Genomic DNA, 20,076 nt, shown 5'->3' with positions numbered 1-20,076 from the left:
TAGAAACTACAGCTAGAAATGGAAGTATAAACATTGCTAGAAAAGTCTATAAACTTCAAGAACTACAGGTACTGAATGCCTCCAGAAAACTGCTAATCAATATCACATTCCTTACAAATCTAAGCCCAATACAGATTACAATTAAATTTGACACATGTAGTAATATGCAAAATCATTCTATAAGAATTTAAAGTTATGGCTTCATAAATACATTAAAGACTAAATAATTTGGAGGAAAAATAGCTTGTGAAAACAGTGACTTAATATTGATCTTACCAGAAGCTCTTTGCCAGATTCAAATTCAGATTTCAGCTGAGCTCCAAGTTCTCCTTCTGGTACCTTTAAATCCTCACGTATATCGCCATTATCTGCCATTAGGGAGAGGTAGCCGTCATCGGAAATATCAGCCAACTAAAGAAACAATGTACTATCAATACTAAAATCAGACTAAATTAATACAGGTAATTTCGCGACTTGTGTTACGAAAAAATTACACAATATGAAAATAATCCAAGAGGAAATAACATTAGAAAGTGGACTGATTTCTCATTTTAAAAATCAAGGATAAAGTATAGAAAGCTAAGAGGACTTAATCGGTTCAATCCGTAGCGTAAGGTTTACAAACTATCAGAATATAGCAAAGAGTAAAATGAAATGAAATCTTTGAGTTTTACGTCCCACGGTTATGCCGGTTAGGCTAAAGGAGACGGTGATAATGAGAGATGAATGAAAATGGTGGAATGAAGAAAGTGGGAGGAAACGGGAGTACCCCGAGAAAACCCACGAGCACGGTGTTTGTCCACCACAAAGTTCACTTTATAGCAAAGAGTAATGTACGACGCCAGTAGGTACACGATTCATTACACTGAGCTTATGACAATTCGTTATTAGTATAGCAAAAAACAACGGTGGAAAGTAAAAACATTTGTGATTATGTACAGCATATTCTTTGAATCTTTTAAGGAGTAATAAAATTAACTTGGAGAAGGTGACTTCTCTTAAGATCCAACAATTACCAACGGCAACTTTACAGTGTAATTTCTTCATTGTACACTATATAGATGCTTGTCCTCACCCGTGAAAATACTATAAAAACAAAAGATTGCGGAACAAGTAGCTTAATAGAAACTTTGCTCAATTCTGAATAACAGCTACATGATTTGAGAACAACAGTTTGAAAGTTGAGCAAAGCTAGCAGAAGTTCATTTAAAATGATGCATTTTAAGTTTAAAAACATGAGAATTAGGATGATGAAGGTAAAATAACACTAATATAAATAATTTTTAAGTGACAGTAGTTTCCAACCTTTTTTGACGGGTGACACTATCGAACGCCCAAGACCGCGTCACACTTGCTTGATTTTTAATTTAAATTATAATAGTGCACGAGTAAGTTTCTATAAAATAGTGACTATGTAGTACAGAGCGTTGTTGCTGTTGCTCAACGAACGTCCACTGGCTTAGTCTGTCTCAAAATTTATTTTAACTAATTATTAAAGGCCTCATGGACTGTGCCACACAAGTTGGGATCCCTGACTTCAGTGATATATAATGTTAGTTATCAAATTGTTACGAAAATAATACAATGGTGGTATTAATATTGAATTTTCGTTTACAGATCGAAATTTAATCGCAATGTCGAGCTGCATATCATTATTTGATGTTTAAAATATTCATCCCGTAAGTTGCGAAGTAGGAAGGATCAAGTCCTCGCAAGATTCGAAGCTTGAAAAATTATCACATGCTGTATATGCAACCCACAAACGAGAAATAGTTAGGTACACAACTGGAAAACCTATTTTTGCGGTGAACAACCCTTCTCCATTGAAGCATCGACGTTCCTGTTAGAATATCAAGTTTCGCTATTCAAAATTAAATGAAGCTACATTAAAAGTTGTTGCAATGGCCACCTACAATTTTTACAACCTTTATTGGCCACTTCTAAAAGTAGGGACGTATTTCATGGAAAAGAGCTATTGAACTGTAAGACAAGAACCATGCAAATTTCTAAAGAATTTCAGTTCGACATCCATAAACTATTTACTTTGTTTTCAACTGTCTTCCTTGAGGTACCTGCAAGGTATGTGAACCATCCAGGGCATAAACGGGAACACTTGATTTCCGAATCACTAAGCGCAAACCTAGTATGAATCACTAAGCTCGCGACTCTTGATTCGCATTAGGATATACATTCACTTGAGTAAAGTATCAATGTTCCGTGTATTTTCACACATTGCGACTGCTTCTATAGATTTTCCAACTGTCCCCGCTTGTTAACAATTCCCAGATCCAAGGGTGTTCTTGGCCGGAAACCACCCTATTTAACCACCATAAACTAATGTACACCCATATCCAAAATTGTCTCATGTCTATAAATTTGCTGTTCTAGGAATATAATTTGATAACGAATTCGCCCGGAATTTAATCGGCAGACATGTATGTGGCAAATTTCATGTCAAAAGAGCAATTAATAAGAACAATAAAACGAAAATAAAATTTTCTTCTGCATTAAGCAACATTTTATTTTACTCAATTTTCGTATTTATAATTATTTTTCTATGAAATTTACCACAAATATATATATTTCCCGATTATACATATTAAAATACCCTACAGTATTAAAATACCCTACAAAATCATTATCAAATTATATTCGTACAAGAAGACAGTAATAGATATGCGACAATTTTGGATATTAGTGTACGTACGAAACACGTAGTTCTTTCACGATATATTTTTTACCTTCCACTATTGGTGGATATTGTGTAGTTTAATATTTAAGCTGTCCTTTAAGTTATCACCTGCAGCCATTTGAAACTTTTAGTCACAAACTTATAATAGTTTTTATTTTACTTATAACAGTAGAACGTGCGCACGCTAATTCCTAATAGCAAGCAGCTGACCTTAAAGATGTCGACCTGGGCTGCCTGATATCAACAAATATCACTAGTGCGCTGGTAATATTCAGATTTGAAACTACTGTGACAACGTAATTGCAACTTAAACACTGTATCAACTATATTATTTCAAAATAGGATAACTTATATTGTGCAGCAGGGCCTATGTGCAAGTAATTAAATTTTTTAAAAAAATCATATTTTAAGGTCATCCTAAAGAAGAACCACAAAGATACTGTTACGCTACAATATGAAACAAAGTTACTTCCCTCACCAATATAAATATTAAAAGCATTTTACACAATAAATTTTTATTAGTTCAAAAAAAAAAAAAAAAAAAAATCCTTACCTGATAATCTTCACGTTTCACGAAAGGCACATCCATATTATGAGTTGAAGGGCATATATCTTCATATTTCTTTCCAGTAAAAATGTCCAATCCAACAAGATGTACTTTAGCATGTCCATGTTTCCCAGTCTTCGATGTTGACATTTCAACTATCTTACATGGACGTCCCTGTTGAAATACGAAGTTTCAGTACTCAAAGTTTGCTAAAGCTACAGTAAAAGTTGTGTTACGTTGGCCACCTACTACTTTTACAATCTCACTGACCACTTCTATAGGGGCATTTTATGTGGAAGAACTTTGAATTATGACACTAACCGTACGAATTTCTAAAGAATTCAATAACATCCATAAACTAATTTTAAACTGTCTTCCATGAGGTACCTGCACGGTATCTGAACCATCCAGGGCATAAATGGAACATTGATTTTCGAATCACTAAGCACAAACCTAATATGAATTACTAAGCTCGTGACTCTTGATTCGCATTACGACAAACATTAACTTAAGTGAATACTTGATCGTGTCAAATAATGCTTCGTTAGTTCACAACAAGCTTTAACATATATATATATATATATAAACTATCACAATGACAAATGATCCATACTCCGCTTTAGTTTTGCTTAGATGCAAGTGTGATTCCTGAGAATCCCTTATACTTCCTAGCTTTCCGGTCTTCGTGAGCCATATTCACGGAGAATACAAACAGGACGAAAAATTTAAATATCAAAAGGAATAGATTCATCGGGTTGAGCAATACAAAATACAAGTCTTAGCTGCCGGTCACACATTGAATAATCCAAGGCTCTACGACAGAGCCAAAAGCTAGGAAGTACTACAGATTTTTTTAGGAATCACAATTGCGCGTAACTAACATGACAATTACTCTTAATTAGCGTCACTACTTCAATCTTTCAGCGGCCATACAGAATCTACAAGCACAAAGTTTCATCCATTTGATGAAGCCGCCAGCTTCTATTGAAAATACCGAAGTATTGTTTACAGTAGGATGCATTAAGCTACTTTGTCAATTATGAGATTTCCTAGAGTACACTAAGTTACTCAAATACTTTTATTCGTGTGTGCAACGGATTTGTGTAAAGATTCGAGATCTTTCATTTAGGGAAAAAAAAATGACGCTTTTGACATTCCCCAAATTGCTAAATCTTCCAAATAAGTCTATTCAAGTCCTGGCTTCCATTAGTCATCCTTATTTAAGTATAAGTACTGTTGCACTGGCACGTAACTGAACTGCAATATTCTTTTCTAAAAAGTAGTACTTGCACCCACAAGAACGTTCGGTATTAGTTGAAGTCTTCATACTGTATTTATAACTAACTGCATTCTTTAGTCTGTATGTGTACTTTTTAGTCCAACCTCAAACAATTATCAAGCAATGACCGAAATAAATTATTGGTAAACGCAACATACTTGTATACCGGAATAAAGGAATGTAATATTGCAAAGGAGAGGTATAATTAGTTCATGAGTACCTGTTTATAGGATTATTTGAATTACCAACTGCCAAATATAAACAATATATAATTCGCACCGTCAACCATACATCTGTAGCATCTTATATGACTGGTTGATTTTCTGCTTTAGCATCCCGTTCAGCAGCTATGCTGTATGAGGCGTGAAGCTAAAACTTAACGAATGATCCGAATCACATATCTGTCGATCCGAAATGTCAGCATAAGAGGATGGCAATCCTGTAATCTTATCAGCCAAGCAATTACATAATGTCAGGAACCTGAACACTTGCTGAATCATTAGTCGCAAGCGAATGTGTTTTGGTTTTCTCATATATTAAACTAGTGGGATGGGTCTCCGTTTAAGCATTTGGAAGACATTTCACTTTCATGAAATTTAACTTATTTCATCTTCGTAGTTCCATGTTCGTTCTCAATATGTGCATGACGTAGATTCGTGTAGATCAAAGTTAGGCACACCACTCGAATTGTTGAAAACTATATCTTTCTTATTTCCTTTCCTCCAGAAGATTTTAATTGAATGACAATATCCCGCTTAGCTTACATGTCATAACTAGTGCAAAAAACAAACCAATCTGGGCTGGATTGCTATTAGAAATCTAGAATGCTATCTAGCCCAGGGCAGGATGAAGCTGTGGGCCCACGAATTGTGTCAGAAGGAAGTAGACATATCAGCGGGGATAGTGAGAACTCGGATTTTCGCAGTAAAGCGAGTTTCTACAGCACGTGTAATGATTTCACACTAGTAATGCTACACTTTAAAAACAAAATACAGTTTGTACACTAGAAACATTCCCTCAGCGTGTTCAACACAGTTATCTTTCATATGCACTCAGTTTACGTTAATTGTCGTACAGTATTTGTAATTCTTTTACACTAGTAACTCTAAAATACAGTACTATCACTAATGCTGCCGCAGAGTATTGCATTTTACATGTAAATTTTGCAAAATGTGATGTACCTAAACTTCATTTGCATCACCTTCGCTTCTTATGTAGTATTATAGGAGACACTTTGCATTATGGTTTTCCATTTATAGCACGTCAGAGGTAAGGTATCCACATTTTTTCTTACTTAGATTGTAGTCTTTTGAAATACACATTTCTTCTGTAAATTATGCAAATCTGTGGCCCCAGATTCCTAACCAATACCGGTAATTTTTGAAAAATTGCACAACAGTGTAGTTTGATCAGCATACAGTAGAATACACATTCTTTACCTATGCCTGTGATAATGGAATGTCGCTAAGAGAACAAGTCTTCACTAAAGCAGTAAATATTACATTCCATAAGTAGTTACACAATGTATAAACAATACAGTTGGTTCGGAAAAAAAAAAAAAACATTTGAGTTTCGTGGTTCTATACTCACTTCAACTAACTGTAGTCATTTTTAACCGTGAAATCTTACTTTCAGGTGATAGTACGGTTACTGATTGCACGATAATTGAGTACGCAATCCTATATATGTGCATTTTTATTTTGTTGAGTTGATTTTAGAGTTTAATGTCCCGTTCAGGAGCGAGGATATGAGACGTGGACCTTCTTATTAATGTGGAATCCGAACCACATGAGCTCCCGCCGGGAATCGAACCCGGGCCTCCCACGCCAATATTTTTATCTTGCGTTTCCTACTCTATACTAAACGCAATGCTAACTTGAGAGCCGCATCACAAGCGCATTAATACATATCGGCGCGCGAACTATTTCACAGGGAAGCCTTTGTATATGTGTGCGTGTGTTTTGGTTTGGCTCTCAATCGCCAGGGTTTCAACTGGCGCTGTTCTGAGTTTCAGCTGATATGCGCGGAGCGATGATTTCTCGTCCTTTTCCTGCCGCTTACGAAAAATATGTTTCTTGGTCTATTTGTTTTAATAATTTATGAAGACACGACAATAGTAATAAATGTATTGGAAATTCGCACGTCATATATTTGCAATCCTCACAATTAAAACCCGAGAGCATGAAAACTATTTTGCTTATTCATTTCAATTGATTAAGGTAAGAAAGGATAAGAAATGAAGTTATTCTCATATATCTACCTGGAAAAGGTCAATCATAAACAGAAACATACGAGCAGCCACCCTCCCACACACTAAATTAAAAATACGATTTTTTACATTGGCACTGAGTAAACCACAGCGAACCGGCAACAATCATATTAACAATTTCTTCAATAGTTTTGTCTGCATATTTTTCTCTTAGTCGAGCGTACAAATTGTTGACAATTTACTTTGCTTGACTTTAAAGAGGTTTCCCTTCCTCGTGTTTGCGATAATACTAAGATGATAATTCGGATTCATTCATATTTTCAACTTCGCGCTTAACACTCTTCATGGTTCCAGTTTCATTACACCCACGTACCCACTCTAACGCACGCGCGAAGACGATATTTGGCAGAGCAGTGTTACTCTCTGCACAAAAATTGCAGAAGTCACATGTGAGTTCCGTTATTTCTTTTGTTTCATTTATCAGCAGGCAATGAAGTTTCTTACGGGGTAGTTACTCTATCATATAAAAATATTAAGCCATTTCCTATCCATTGTGGACGGTTTCTAACATTGACCAATTAAGTAATTTTACTGGTCCTCTGCTTTTGTTATAAGATTTTTCAAGTTTATAATCTTGCAACACTTGCAAGAGACTCGCATCTTAGCTGCCGGCTTTTCACTCCTTTCTTTCCTTCTCTCTTTCCGATTCTGAGTCGTGACGTCATTTTCATAACCCTTAACTAATAAATGTAGTATCATTTATTTTAAATATTGTTTCTGTATTGACATTTTTATATACTTGAACTCAATCAGCTCTTTGAATTGATCTCCTAAGTAATGTTTCACTTGTGTAACGGGAGGAACTATGTAATGTGCGCGGAGTCGCCTGAATTGAAGCTGAGTATCTCGGCTATCAGGATAAGGTCGCGGCAAGTATACATTCGTCTTGTATAATTGGGAGCTGTATGTGATACATTACGATTCAACTGTGCTGCAACTGCTTGTGTTGCAGACAGCACGATCTGCTGCAGCAAGCACATTTTTCTCGGATCAATGAATCAAAGATCCTTATCCCTGAGGTGATAGCTGTGTCCGCCAATAAGATTACAGAATTCCATCTTTATAAGCAAATATGTCGCCGGGAATCGAGTCCGGATCTCCCAGTTCGAAATAGCGACGGAGCTCTCTATATAACACGAGTAAACAATTGGATGTCTCGCACTCCCATATCAAATACATTTGAAAAGCTAATTCCCAATTCTAGTAACTGTTCAACACATGTACAGTCCGCAGCAAAAAACCCGCAACATGAGCATGTAAGTTATTGTGAAACTACGAAGTCTTGCTCCAAAATAAGTGTGCAGAGAAGGACGCCGAGGTTTCTCCTAGCGTGATTCTTGCCACTTAGACGGTATGTTCATTACCTGCGCTGTTAGGCGTAGTTTCACAAAGTTACATGCCCATGTTGCAGGTTTTTTTTCCTGCGGACTGTACACTCATGTCCAAAATTATTGTCGTATGTCTATAAATAAGTTGTAGCAATAATTTGGTAACGAATTCGCCGGGTATTTCTTATAATGTCAGTATGTGTATAATCGGCAAAAACATGTGGCAAATTTCATGTCAAAAGAGCAGTAAATAAGAACAATAAAACTAAAATAAAACATTCTTGTCCATTTATCAACATTTTGTTTTACTCATTCTACTTTTCGTATTTTCCTATGAAGTTTACCACGAATATACATTTCCCGATTATACACATAGTATCAGTATTAAAAGTACCCTGCAAAGTCATTTGCAAATTATAATCTTACAAGAAGACAGTTATAGATATGCGACAATCATTTTGGACATGAGTACATTTCAGCATTACACAAACTCAAAATCCATCCCTCTAGATAAACATCTCCACGGATATCACAGTGGCTAGTACACATGAATAACCAATTTATAGCTTCAGATACAAAACTGTAGCACATGTTACATCTCTCACTATGAAGAGGAAAATCCCATAATTTCGCGGCTACCACTATCTTTAGAAATATAGCTACTTTACTAACTTAAGTAGTCGTGTATAAGTAATTTTTCATGATCAGTAGAAAACCTCTGATTAATGCGGGTAAGGTTATAGTAAACAACTGACATTATTTAATAAGTGCAAGCCACTTTCTTACAAAATAAATGCCTTCTTAAATTTGCTACGTGTATAATCATAACCAATTAACCTGAAGGATATATAAAACTGGAATCTACAATTAGAAGTGCGATTCGTATCAGAAAACCACATGCACAAAAAGCATACGCCATCAGCTTGCTTGGCCAGGAAGTAGCACTATATTCAATGATCACCGATCTACAACTGGTTACGTTGGAAATTACGGAATTTACTCACCCTTTCCAACTACCCTGAAAATAGCACATTAACTGTTTCAATTATTAGCTAAGTAATTAAGAACAAACATTAGCCGAGTAAAGTTTCGCGTAGCATGTTAATATTTTAGTTTTGATGGACGCCCTAATCCTATTCCACATCTGCCTTCCCTGACTTCCTTCCGTGGTTTAATTAATTTCCGGCAGGTTTGTCAACAAGCAATTTCAATTACATAGATTCCCTTCAGAAAACATCTTCCACGTTTATTTTTGGAACATACGAAAAATGTTCATAGTGCTTCATCCTGAACACATCTGCCGGTGTGAACTGTATTAAATATGCGAAGTCATAATTCTTCAGCAAAATTGACTTCAGACTAAGATTTCCCCTGTCTGTACTCTTCAATCAACTCCAGTACAGTAGTTCGTATGTAACTGCAGACATCCTAAACCCGACCATTTCATATACTATGCTTTCATCTTTTATCAGCCTCGATAAAAGATAACTGCATAATACCTGAAATGTCCGCTTTTATTAAACACAAAAGCATGTGTAAAACAAGCTTCTGAAAAATAACATTGTTCCGAAAATTAATACCTAGTCTTCCAGCGTTACTGTTAAATATGTCCTTTCCTAATTATTTGTTAGGAATTACTCTTACCTTGAGCATTACAAACCCATTTTTACGCAGAGCAGAGCATTGCTGTGGATATGTTACTGATGCACCGGCATCTCCTGTCTCGAAATGATGATCTTCAATGTCAGCCATTGCCAAAAAAGTTTAGTAAACAGAACTGAAAAGAAACAAAAAAATCATTATTATAGTCACACTACGAATTTTGGTACCTAACCTTATATCTAGGGGCAAGAGTTTATCGCACTTTCACGTTTCATTTCTCATTTCAAGTTTTGTCGCATTTTCAAAGAAGCTTCGCATTTTGTAGCTCTTGTGGAAAAGATATACCCTAACATTTTTACAATTGTTTCTTTTATTCATAGATTACTACCAAAATAAACCATTAATTACCTAAAAACAAAATACACATTTCACTTGACACTATAAATTTCACTTATAGAAAATTATATTTTTTTTTAAAGTCAAACTGAAGGAAAGTCAGAAACTAAATTTACTATGAGTAGGAAAGTTTTGCTGTCTTCTGAATACACATAGGCATAAGTTACATTTAAGCACTAAATGTATAACTGATACTAACTCCTAACATGTTCTCTATAGCCGTGTCCGAACCACTCAAAATGCATCGTTCATGCCACGTTCTACCATTCCGTCAGCGGAAAACTGGCGTTTTTAGATAAATGAATACGTATTTTTAATATTTCGCGTATTGTTAGAATTTTCGCACAAAATTGTCAATTTCGCATTTTATCGCGCAACGGAAGCAATGAAAATACACAGCACCATAAAACGCCAAGAAAATGAAAATTACTTAATTCTGACGCATTTAGTTTTATCACGCATTGCGAAAAACTTTTGCCTCTCCTTTTATCTAACCACTATACATATAGATAAACATTGTGAACTAATTCTCAAAATTGCTTAATACTCTTGTTAAACTGGTTAATACATAGAGCCTATAAATTTATGATACCGAGTTCATTGGACCTTTATCAAAGTGTAACTTTGTTCTTAAGCTCGAACATATTCAGCCCAAACCGGAACAATACACCGAAAGCAGAAGCGGTTAACTGTGCACGGTATTTTAAGTTGAACGGGATTTAGAGTTTTTTCAGCCCCAGGCTATATGAAGAGGTCCTACAATTAAGTTGGAAAAAATGAAATGAAATCTGAGTTTTACGTTCCACGGTTATGCCGGTTAGGCTAAAGGAGACTGTGATGATGAGTAATGAATGAAATGGTGGAATGAAGAAAGTGGGAGGAAACAGGAGAATCCCGAGAAAACCCACGCACGCGGTGTTTGTTCACCACAAAGTTCACTTGGCGGGGGCTGGGATCGAACCCGGGACCCCAAGCACCAGAGGTGAACACAATTAAGTTGGAATTCCAACCACTGTAATGAGTTTAAATATCAGTATATACACCGGGAATTAAATAGCGAACCCCGTGTACCAAGGGTGCGCACGCTAGCAGCTACACCACCAGGAAGAGGGACATTTTGAGTAACATACTATTAACGTGGACTCCGGATCAGTTTATCGCAGTTTGAAACTTAGCTATTCAGCACAAAGGTTACATGAGATAGAACTTGTCTAAACTGTGTCCGAATCACTAATCTGCTTTGTTTCCAATGCAAGTATCATCATCGATTCGAACAAAGGACCATTCGCATAAAAAATAAAATAAAGACACTAAGTCAGATTACTGACAATATGACTAAGTATTCAGGGTGTCTACTAAAATTCAAAAATGAAATTTCGTGACCTTTTCTTCACCAAACCATAAAATTTCGTAACATTTTCAAGAGCGAATCTGAGTGCGAATTTTCATGCAGGCACTAGAAGCGTCCTTTACTTGCGATTTGGCGGAGTCTTAAGCCGACCATAAACATTTTCGGAGATTTTTGACGTTTTATGAAAACAAAATTTTCCAGACTGCACTTATTTTTGTACAAATACAAAAAAATAGTGATCCAAAAGCTAGATTTCTGTACTTTCATGACAGATTTCTGATTTTGTGACCAACAGACACCCTGATATAGTATGGCAGATAGACTACTTGTCGCAAATGGAAACACCAGTAGTCCTCAGCTAACCATTTCAAGTTTACAATGTCCAAAATTTATTTTCCCCTTGTTTAATTATCTTCAATAAACCTTTTTCCATATTCCAACACCTATGTTTGACCCAGCTAATTTTCCTAATCTATCTGTATATTCACTTATAAAGCGTCCCGTTTTATAGTCGTCCTTCCCTAATGCTCATACAGGATGTCTATTAAAATTCTAAAATGAAATTTCGTGACTCTTTACCAAATCATAAAATTTCCTAATATTTTCAAGAGCGAATTTGGGTACGAATTAAGCCGAATTTTCATCCATGCAATAGGAACGTACTTTGCTTGAGATTTGGCAGCGTCTAAAGCCGACCATAGACATTTTTGATGGTCAACTTTGACGTTTTATGGAACAAAAGTTATCAATCTGTACTTACATTTGTACAGTTAAAAAAAATCGTGACCAAAAAGCTAAATCTCGTGACTTTTTCGTGACTGTTTTCTGATTTCGTGACCGATAGACACCCTGTCATATTGAGAACCCTCTTCACATATTTAAATCTTATTTTTCATAACTATTCAGCAACACACGAAATACATTACTTCCACCAGGCTCCTATCGATAGTTTTTCGGATCTTACCTATCTATCTATTAAAATGCTACAAAAGCAGTGAAAACACTTGAACTACAACCTATAACTTTGGATTTCAAACCTTTGATTTACGGTTATTTGTGATTTCACGTTTAAGAAAAATATTTTATAGAATGTGTTCTTTAAATACATATTTTTCTTTATAAAGTTTGATTTAAAATTATCTTTCAAAAGCCTCCTCCAAAATCAATGCAAATGAATTGTGCTGCCATCTTTGGAGTTTTTAAACTGTTTGTGGCCAATCCTTTCGACAATGAGATCTGGGAAACTACAGGCTCTAGAAAGATGACGTTTTCACTAATCGATCGCAAATTTTCCATAGATTGTTCAGTTCCATTTCTCCAGTCTCAGATTAACCTTTATTTTAGGAGTATTTTGTCCAATGAACACCGTGTATGTGTATGTAATGTATTTGCTTATTACATACTGCATGCAAGAAGAAAAAACTGATCATACATGAATTAGATATTTCATCCGGAAGTAGGCTCAAATCTTGCAAGTGGTGAGAGATGTTGAAAAAATCATCCCTTTATAGTATCCTTTGCCGATTTTTATCACGTCTTTAATTTTTGTCTGTAAAGGGACATGTACAAATGTTGTGAGGAATAACAAGGAGATTCATGCTCATATGTGAATGATGTGTGTGGAGAGAGCACAGGCTCAGCTAAGTACATAAAAAAAAATGTCACCTGCTCTACTTTTCTGGTTGCCACAGTTACATTTCTTCATTTCATCATTGTTACAGTACTCTGCGTGTTGACCTTAACCACATATTCTTTACGTTAACTCCTGATACTTTAATGGTATCACTGTCAAGTATTTTCGCAATTTTTGTTTCCAAGGGCACAAAATTTTCGGACGCCATTGGCGACTCGTGTTCAATAGGAATGGTTTCTGCCTAATCTCACAGAGTTGCACAGTTCGTTTCGCATGAAAATAATCATCACTGAGTGAGAAAAAACACGGAATGTGAAGTCTTCACAACGTTGTAATTCGCAAACTCAACATGTACTTGAATTGTCCAATTCAGAATTATTCTGAGTCTGGTTTTGAAACTTTATGCCCTCATGTAATTTTTTTCTTTGTCAAACCAAAGGCCGTGGATTGGGGGGGACTTCTCATAATTTGTACGAGAGTTACTAGCGACCAACATTTTTGGGTTGGCGAGTGCGCGTAACTTTGAAGTTTTGCGCGCCTTGCTATTAGCATACACAAACATAATTGGTAACATTATCCAGAGGAATGTTTTATTAAAATATATATAGAATAAATAGCTCATGCTCACTTGTTAGTTCTGTATTAGCCATAGGGACATTTATGTTTGTTCCAGGTCATACGTAGGTAATCGTTGAAGCGATACATTTGTAGTGACTTATTGGAACCTACATGCTAGCTTTAGTCTGGACTCAAATGTGTTCTTCTGTCTTACAAATTATAATTGAAGAGGTTAAGGGTAGTCAAATACATTGTTTCGTTTGGCAAAAACAAAAATGGTTCATTGGAATTAAATTTCATTCCAGTAATTTTCTTAGTTTTTTCAAGGTAAAATTCCTGCACAATATTCCTTTCAAATGTGAACGTGAGTATGTGAGTATATATATATATATATATATATATATATATATATATATATATATATATGTCACTATACTTGTGACATCGTAACTCTTGACCCACCTGACCGATCTCAAATTATTAACATACATGCTAACTTGCTAATATAATTGTCAACAGTCATTTCAGCTAATTTAGTCCAAGTTAGTTCACTAAAACTTTTGTTAGTCCAAGTTGAAGAAATAAGACTTAATTTGCATATCAGTAAGAAAAGGGAATAAAGATAGGAAATATTTGAGTCCATTTTGGCTCTGACCAATTATAAACATAAATAGATACCGAAGATACTTCTGATTTCAATAAATGTCTCTCGTGGGGTTTGTATGACACCCCCGCCCCCCCAAAAAAGTACGGCAATTCTATTTTATCAATAAGAAACATTATTAAAAAAGGAAACAATATTTAAATTTTCCTTTGCTTGCAACTGCATAATAATGAACTATAAAAAAAAAAAATCACAAAAACATCACATAAATATTTATATATAAAAAAAAGATGCTTTTGTAGTATAATCCTTGAGTAATGAATAGCGAATTTAGGTCTAAATATAGTACGAATAATATACGAGTGTGAAACTGATCTCATAAATGTGTGTTTATTAAGAATTTACAAACACTTACACTTTCACTAACATTTTTCGTTTTTTTTTTTTTTTTTTGTTTAAACTTTTTCTTTTTAATCCAGCTGGTTTAAACCAGCCAACCCTGCTGCGTACATAACCAGTTTTATACCCATTCTGTAACCAGGGTTGGCAAAAACCATGGTTTTTATTCAAAAAACCAAGTTTTTTGGTTTAAACCAGGTTCTTTTGGTTTAAATAATTCGCTCTATGCATTTATATCACTGATGGACAGAAATAAGTTTGTTTCGCCTTGGTGTTATTATGCAACAACCGGGTATGTTGGGAGGGGTAACATACGGAATTCAACCGCTTCTCGGCTTACACCTGAGGGAAACTGTCCTTCATTTGGACTCGAAACCGGGACTAATTGGCCACAACTGCGATACGTCTGCCGACTACTCACGAAGGACTCCTGATAAAAATACGTTGTACTGACCTTTACATACTTGTTAATATGATTGTCGAGAGTCATTTCAGAAGGACAAAAAGATAAACAGTTGCACAAGTGAAACCATTATACAGATTTACATATGGACAATTTGAAAATACTGCAGAGTACAAAAGAACTTATGTCCAAGTTAGTTCACTACGACTTTTATTATTCTAAGTTAAAGAAATACAACGACTTAATTTGCGTATCAGTACGAAAAGTGAATAAAAATACGAATTAATTGAGTCCACTTTGACCCATTTATACATAAATAGATACCAGAGATACTTCTGATTTCAAAAATGCCTCTCGTGCGGTTTGTATGACCCTCCCCAAAGTACGGCACTTCGATGTAATTTATCAATAGTAAATACTATTAGAACGAAACAATATTTAGAATTTTTCTTTGATTGCAACTGCATAATAATAATAAACTATAAAAAAAATCAAACATTCATAAACTCATACAAAAAAAAAAAAGTTGCTTTTGTAGTATAATCCCTTTGAGTAATGAATGAGGAATTTAGGTCTGAATATAATACGAATAATATACGGGAGTGAAACGTGATAATCCACAAATGTGTGTCCATCAAGATTTTACGAATACTTACACTTTTACGAACATTATTCGCTTTTTGGTTTGAACCAGTTGATGTTTTTGAAAAAAACAGATGGTTTAAACCAGCCAACCCTGTCTGTAACTGAATACAAACTGCAACAAATTCAATTCATTTACTATCAAGAAATTCAATTACTGAGTTAGGAACTATTTCTAAAGGGGACAACATTCCTCGGTATAGATTCACTTTAAAGGTACTTCACCGTCTTGCATATAAAGAGCATCTGGATATATGCCATAAAGACCAATGCAACGACCAAATCAACATGTGCTAGGTGTCCACTAAGAATCATGATGCTATCTCAGTCAGGGCAGAGCGAAACAGGCGAGTCCACGCGGTAGCACCTTAACGGAGCAAACGCATCAGCGACGGTGAGTATACAACTAAACGATGTCGCTTAAAAAGGTAGAGGTAATAGTTAAGAACAGCTACTTCTCATCTCCCGTGCACGAGGATATATCTTACTGTTGCAATACCTAAACACCCTAAGTACAAGGGCAAGAACTCAGTCTATTACCCACTTTTTAACATCCTAGATAGTCAATGAATAATGCCTGAAAGCATGGCGTTTCTCGTCCTTCCCTAAATGGGAAGTACGGCTCCTTAACTATAACCAAGGTAGATTAGGTTAAGATAGACGTTTTCGAACTTTCTCACATTTACCACACTTTCTGCTCAATATTCTGCTATGCAGCTTTATAAAACAAAAATAGTGCTAGCCAAGCTTAGGCACACAGTTTTTTTTTTTAAATATTCTGCATGAAAAGACGTACAGTATATAAGGAATAAATTTTGCAGGCGGCAGAATTAAATACTAACTAATGCAACGGTATTTTAGATTTACAAGAGTAGGGCTACTAGTGTACCGTTAAAAGAGTGCATATGAAATATAACTATATTAGATACAATTTTCCACCGACAGACTATTTCCGCATGGTAAAAAGTGTAGTGTTACTAGTGTGAAATCATTACAATTACTACTGGAATTCGTGTCATTGCGAAAACCCAGGTGCTTGCAATACCTTTAAAGCGCATACCCACCATCTGATGCGTCTGCTCCCTTAGGATGCAATCATGTGTAAACTCATCAGCTTCACTGTCATCACAGCATTCGTGCTTTTTTTATTAGAAACCTAGCACAGGTTGGTTCGTGTTTTTCTGCGCTGTAGATTTTATGCCACACATCTTGACGCTGTATTTATACAAAAATCATAAAAGATTTTTAATTTTTCAAGAAACACCACTTGAGTTTCTATGCTAAGTGGGACCATGTCGTGTCACCTACTGTAAATCTTTTGGTGATAAAAAAAAATTATGAAAAAATTATTAATCAACGATTATTTGCGAGAGGTGTGCCTATACTTGACCTGCCTGATAAAAATTCCTCTTTACCAACATATCTAGCTATGAAATTGAAAATATATATGTCACGTTCACCACATGCTATTGCCATCTTTAAATGCGAGAAACTAGTGCTAGCTGCGTCATTACTCTCGTGACGTCAGATGCATCCACTGAAAATAGTATCAACAAGAAACTTAATATTTACTTCGGGTTAACATTACAATGCCCGGAGAAATTACACTACATTATAATTTTACGAAAATTGGTCAAAACTTCCTTAAGCTAACCCCTATCTACATATCCCCACCTTACTATCCTACTCTATAATACCCTTTTAAAGCGGTCTTATTTATCGATGTGCAGCTGAAACGTGTACTGAAAAGATAACCCTTTATTTTTGATTTGAGTTCAGCATCCCTTTCAGAAACGAGGCTCCATACATGAACTTACATCTTAACGTAGGATCCATGCCATATGAGCTCACGCCTGGAATTGAACTTGGGCTTCCCACACCAAAGGCACGTACGCTAGGACAAAATTGTGAATAAATTACCTACTGCATTAAATTCGAATATCAACAATCGGAAAAAGGGCATTCTCGGAACTAGCTGTTTTTCGTGTACGTTAATGATTGCATTACATGAGAAAATAGATAATAGCCATAGCTTACTACTGTATTACTCAGAACTTGTTCAATAAGAAACAGCTTTGTTACAAAAATAAATTAGCCTATTTCCAGCAACGTTCCACATACAAATGGTTCCAAAAATAGCTTTGGACAACATTTCTTACCACAGTTTTGCAAATTAAGTGCTCCTTTGGCAGAAATAATGCTTTAAAGCAAATTTTATTAAAGACTTTGTATTTATCGTACTGTTTCCACTGAAAGCTCTCATGAAAAGAATAATGCAGTAACGGATTACTTTCAGAAATTTTCAACGTGCTATTGTTCGTACTGGGAGTTCTTGCAATCTGACGAAATACATAGCGGAATCCTTACCCCATCAATCGTGAAATAATCGACTTTACCTCAGGAAGTCTTTTGAAGAAAGAAAACAACAACTACCTTTCTTGCAGAACAGGTAAACTAGTTGGAAACTTACTATTAGAGCGATCCATACGTTCACATCACATAGTGGTATATGAAATGTTAACACTAGGGTAACAAAATATTTCGTAATTGATTCTCTTTGTACTATATCAAACTACACAAAAAGATTTTTCAAACAAAACCTCTTAATCATGGGACACCAATGTGATCTAGGCTGCTGTACGATGAACTACTCATGGTTTGTATGGTTAATTCCAAATCTTCCCCCGGAATGACTAATCAATTTATGTTTATCCCATTCTGAAATGTACTATCAACAATTTGCAAAATGTACGGAAACCATACCATGAGGATTTAAAACACTAATTACATACAGCTGTAAATGGAGTGAACAAAGGACATGAATCCTGGGGACCATTGCAACATTAATGATCACAAAACAAGATTTATAAACATATAAACACAACATTTCTACGAGTAACACGTTTATTCCACTACCGGAGGTGTGGAATTTCAAAACCAACTTTGATTTCTAAACCGGAGGAACACACACGTGCACATGAACTGCACTGCAGCAAAAATACAGCATCAATATGTTACTTCGACTTTCACTTATTTGCTTCACTCCTGATAAACACTCGAACAACAGGACTAAATACATTTAAGAGAGAAAATTTAGATACGATTAACTTATCGAATCGGTGCATAAAATAACTCACTAGGTCTACAAAATAGAAAAAAATATGTATTCCATCTCAACTACTTCAGTTGATCATTTCGCAGACATGAATGTGATCGCGATGCGGCCTCGTGTATGTAGGCTTCAAAGAGTTTAATTTACACAACATTAACATCGAAGTAGTAAACTTCTATACCCATTATGCACCGTTTTATAAAGTACAGCCACACTTAAGCAAGGCAAGTAGTCATTTTACGACCCATAGAAAACTCAACATGGCGGGAAACAGCTTTCCACCATACCGTGTGATGTCAGTCAAACCTGCCGGTTGACGTGCTAGTAAAATCACAATTTAAAATTGTTCTATCTAAAACTAAATATGCAATGACACGGAATATACCAAGAAATACTCAAATGTTTTAAATAACCTTCACAGACAGCTTTTAAGAATAAAAAATTCTAAAATCAAAGCTTCACTGCAGTACTCACATGTGACCAAAATGGGTACACAGACCAGAAGATCCTATGCGCACGCGCACCACGTTATCGGTTCAATTCTTCCTTAGAGGGGTCGACAAATTGAACAAGAAACTCCCACTAACCGTGCTATAAGTGACAAGCACAATGCGCAAGTAAACTTTGAATGCAAAGTTTGTGTATTTTTTAAATTGCTGCTTCAGGAAATTTACTTAATTATTAGTATTACATTTCAATTATTGTACCGTAACTTTCAAATAACAACTTCTATACATTTTATTTACTCCATTCACATGAATATTAGAGCTTTCGTCCGTCGTTACCAGCATGTTTTCATGAGTCCGACATTTTGTGCCTAGAGCATAGTTTTCATAGTTTGATATTATTGTCGTATGTTTATATAGACTTGTAGTGGGCAAGATCAACAATAAATCAGTAATAAGGTGAGACCATTCGAATTGGTCAACATACATTTCTGACAATATCCTTATATGTCTATATCTCTTGTCATTCCAGCAATCCTTGCAGGAGTGTAGCCAGCAGGTTTATGTAGGAGGGGCCCGTCGTTTCTAAGGAGGGGCCAGCTACAATGTACAAAGGCCAAATAATTGTATTTAAACTGATCATAGATGCAAAATACAATGAAGTTTATATCATTCATGGGAGAAATTCCGTATTGGACACCTGTAAAATAAAAAATGTTTTGGTTGTCGTTGCAGTAAATTAGTATGTAGCCTCAAAATAACAAATAACATTTTTGAAGTGTTCATTCAGGTACATTTTTGCACTACACATGCAC

The 20,076-nt window shown here is 35.4% G+C and overlaps 1 protein-coding gene across 3 annotated transcripts; it reads right to left on the bottom strand.

Annotated features, from left to right (window-relative positions):
• Nucleotides 1-204: 204 nt before the first annotated feature.
• On the bottom strand, nt 205-19,436 carry LOC145668762 (eukaryotic translation initiation factor 5A-like). 3 transcript variants are annotated; one of them, XM_081736911.1, is made up of 4 exons: nt 19,290-19,436; nt 9,760-9,892; nt 3,246-3,413; nt 205-411 (listed from the first exon to the last, which is right to left on the bottom strand). In XM_081736911.1, the coding sequence occupies exons 2-4, from the start codon at nt 9,865-9,867 to the stop codon at nt 220-222; spliced, it is 468 nt and encodes a 155-aa protein (XP_081593037.1). In that variant the 5' UTR covers nt 9,868-9,892; nt 19,290-19,436; the 3' UTR covers nt 205-219. The 3 variants fall into 3 exon arrangements, with proteins under 3 accessions (XP_081593037.1, XP_081593038.1, XP_081593039.1); XM_081736912.1 differs by having other exon boundaries at nt 19,229-19,313; XM_081736913.1 differs by lacking the exon at nt 19,290-19,436 and adding an exon at nt 18,841-18,983.
• Between the last annotated feature and the right edge of the window lie 640 nt (nt 19,437-20,076).

The sequence above is a fragment of the Thermobia domestica genome, chromosome 13 (assembly GCF_964235325.1).
Source record: "Thermobia domestica chromosome 13, izTheDome1.hap1.1, whole genome shotgun sequence".
Classification (NCBI taxonomy): Eukaryota; Metazoa; Arthropoda; class Insecta; order Zygentoma; family Lepismatidae; genus Thermobia; species Thermobia domestica.
Note: the sequence above shows the minus strand (reverse complement) of the source record. Positions and strands in the feature narration are given on the sequence as shown.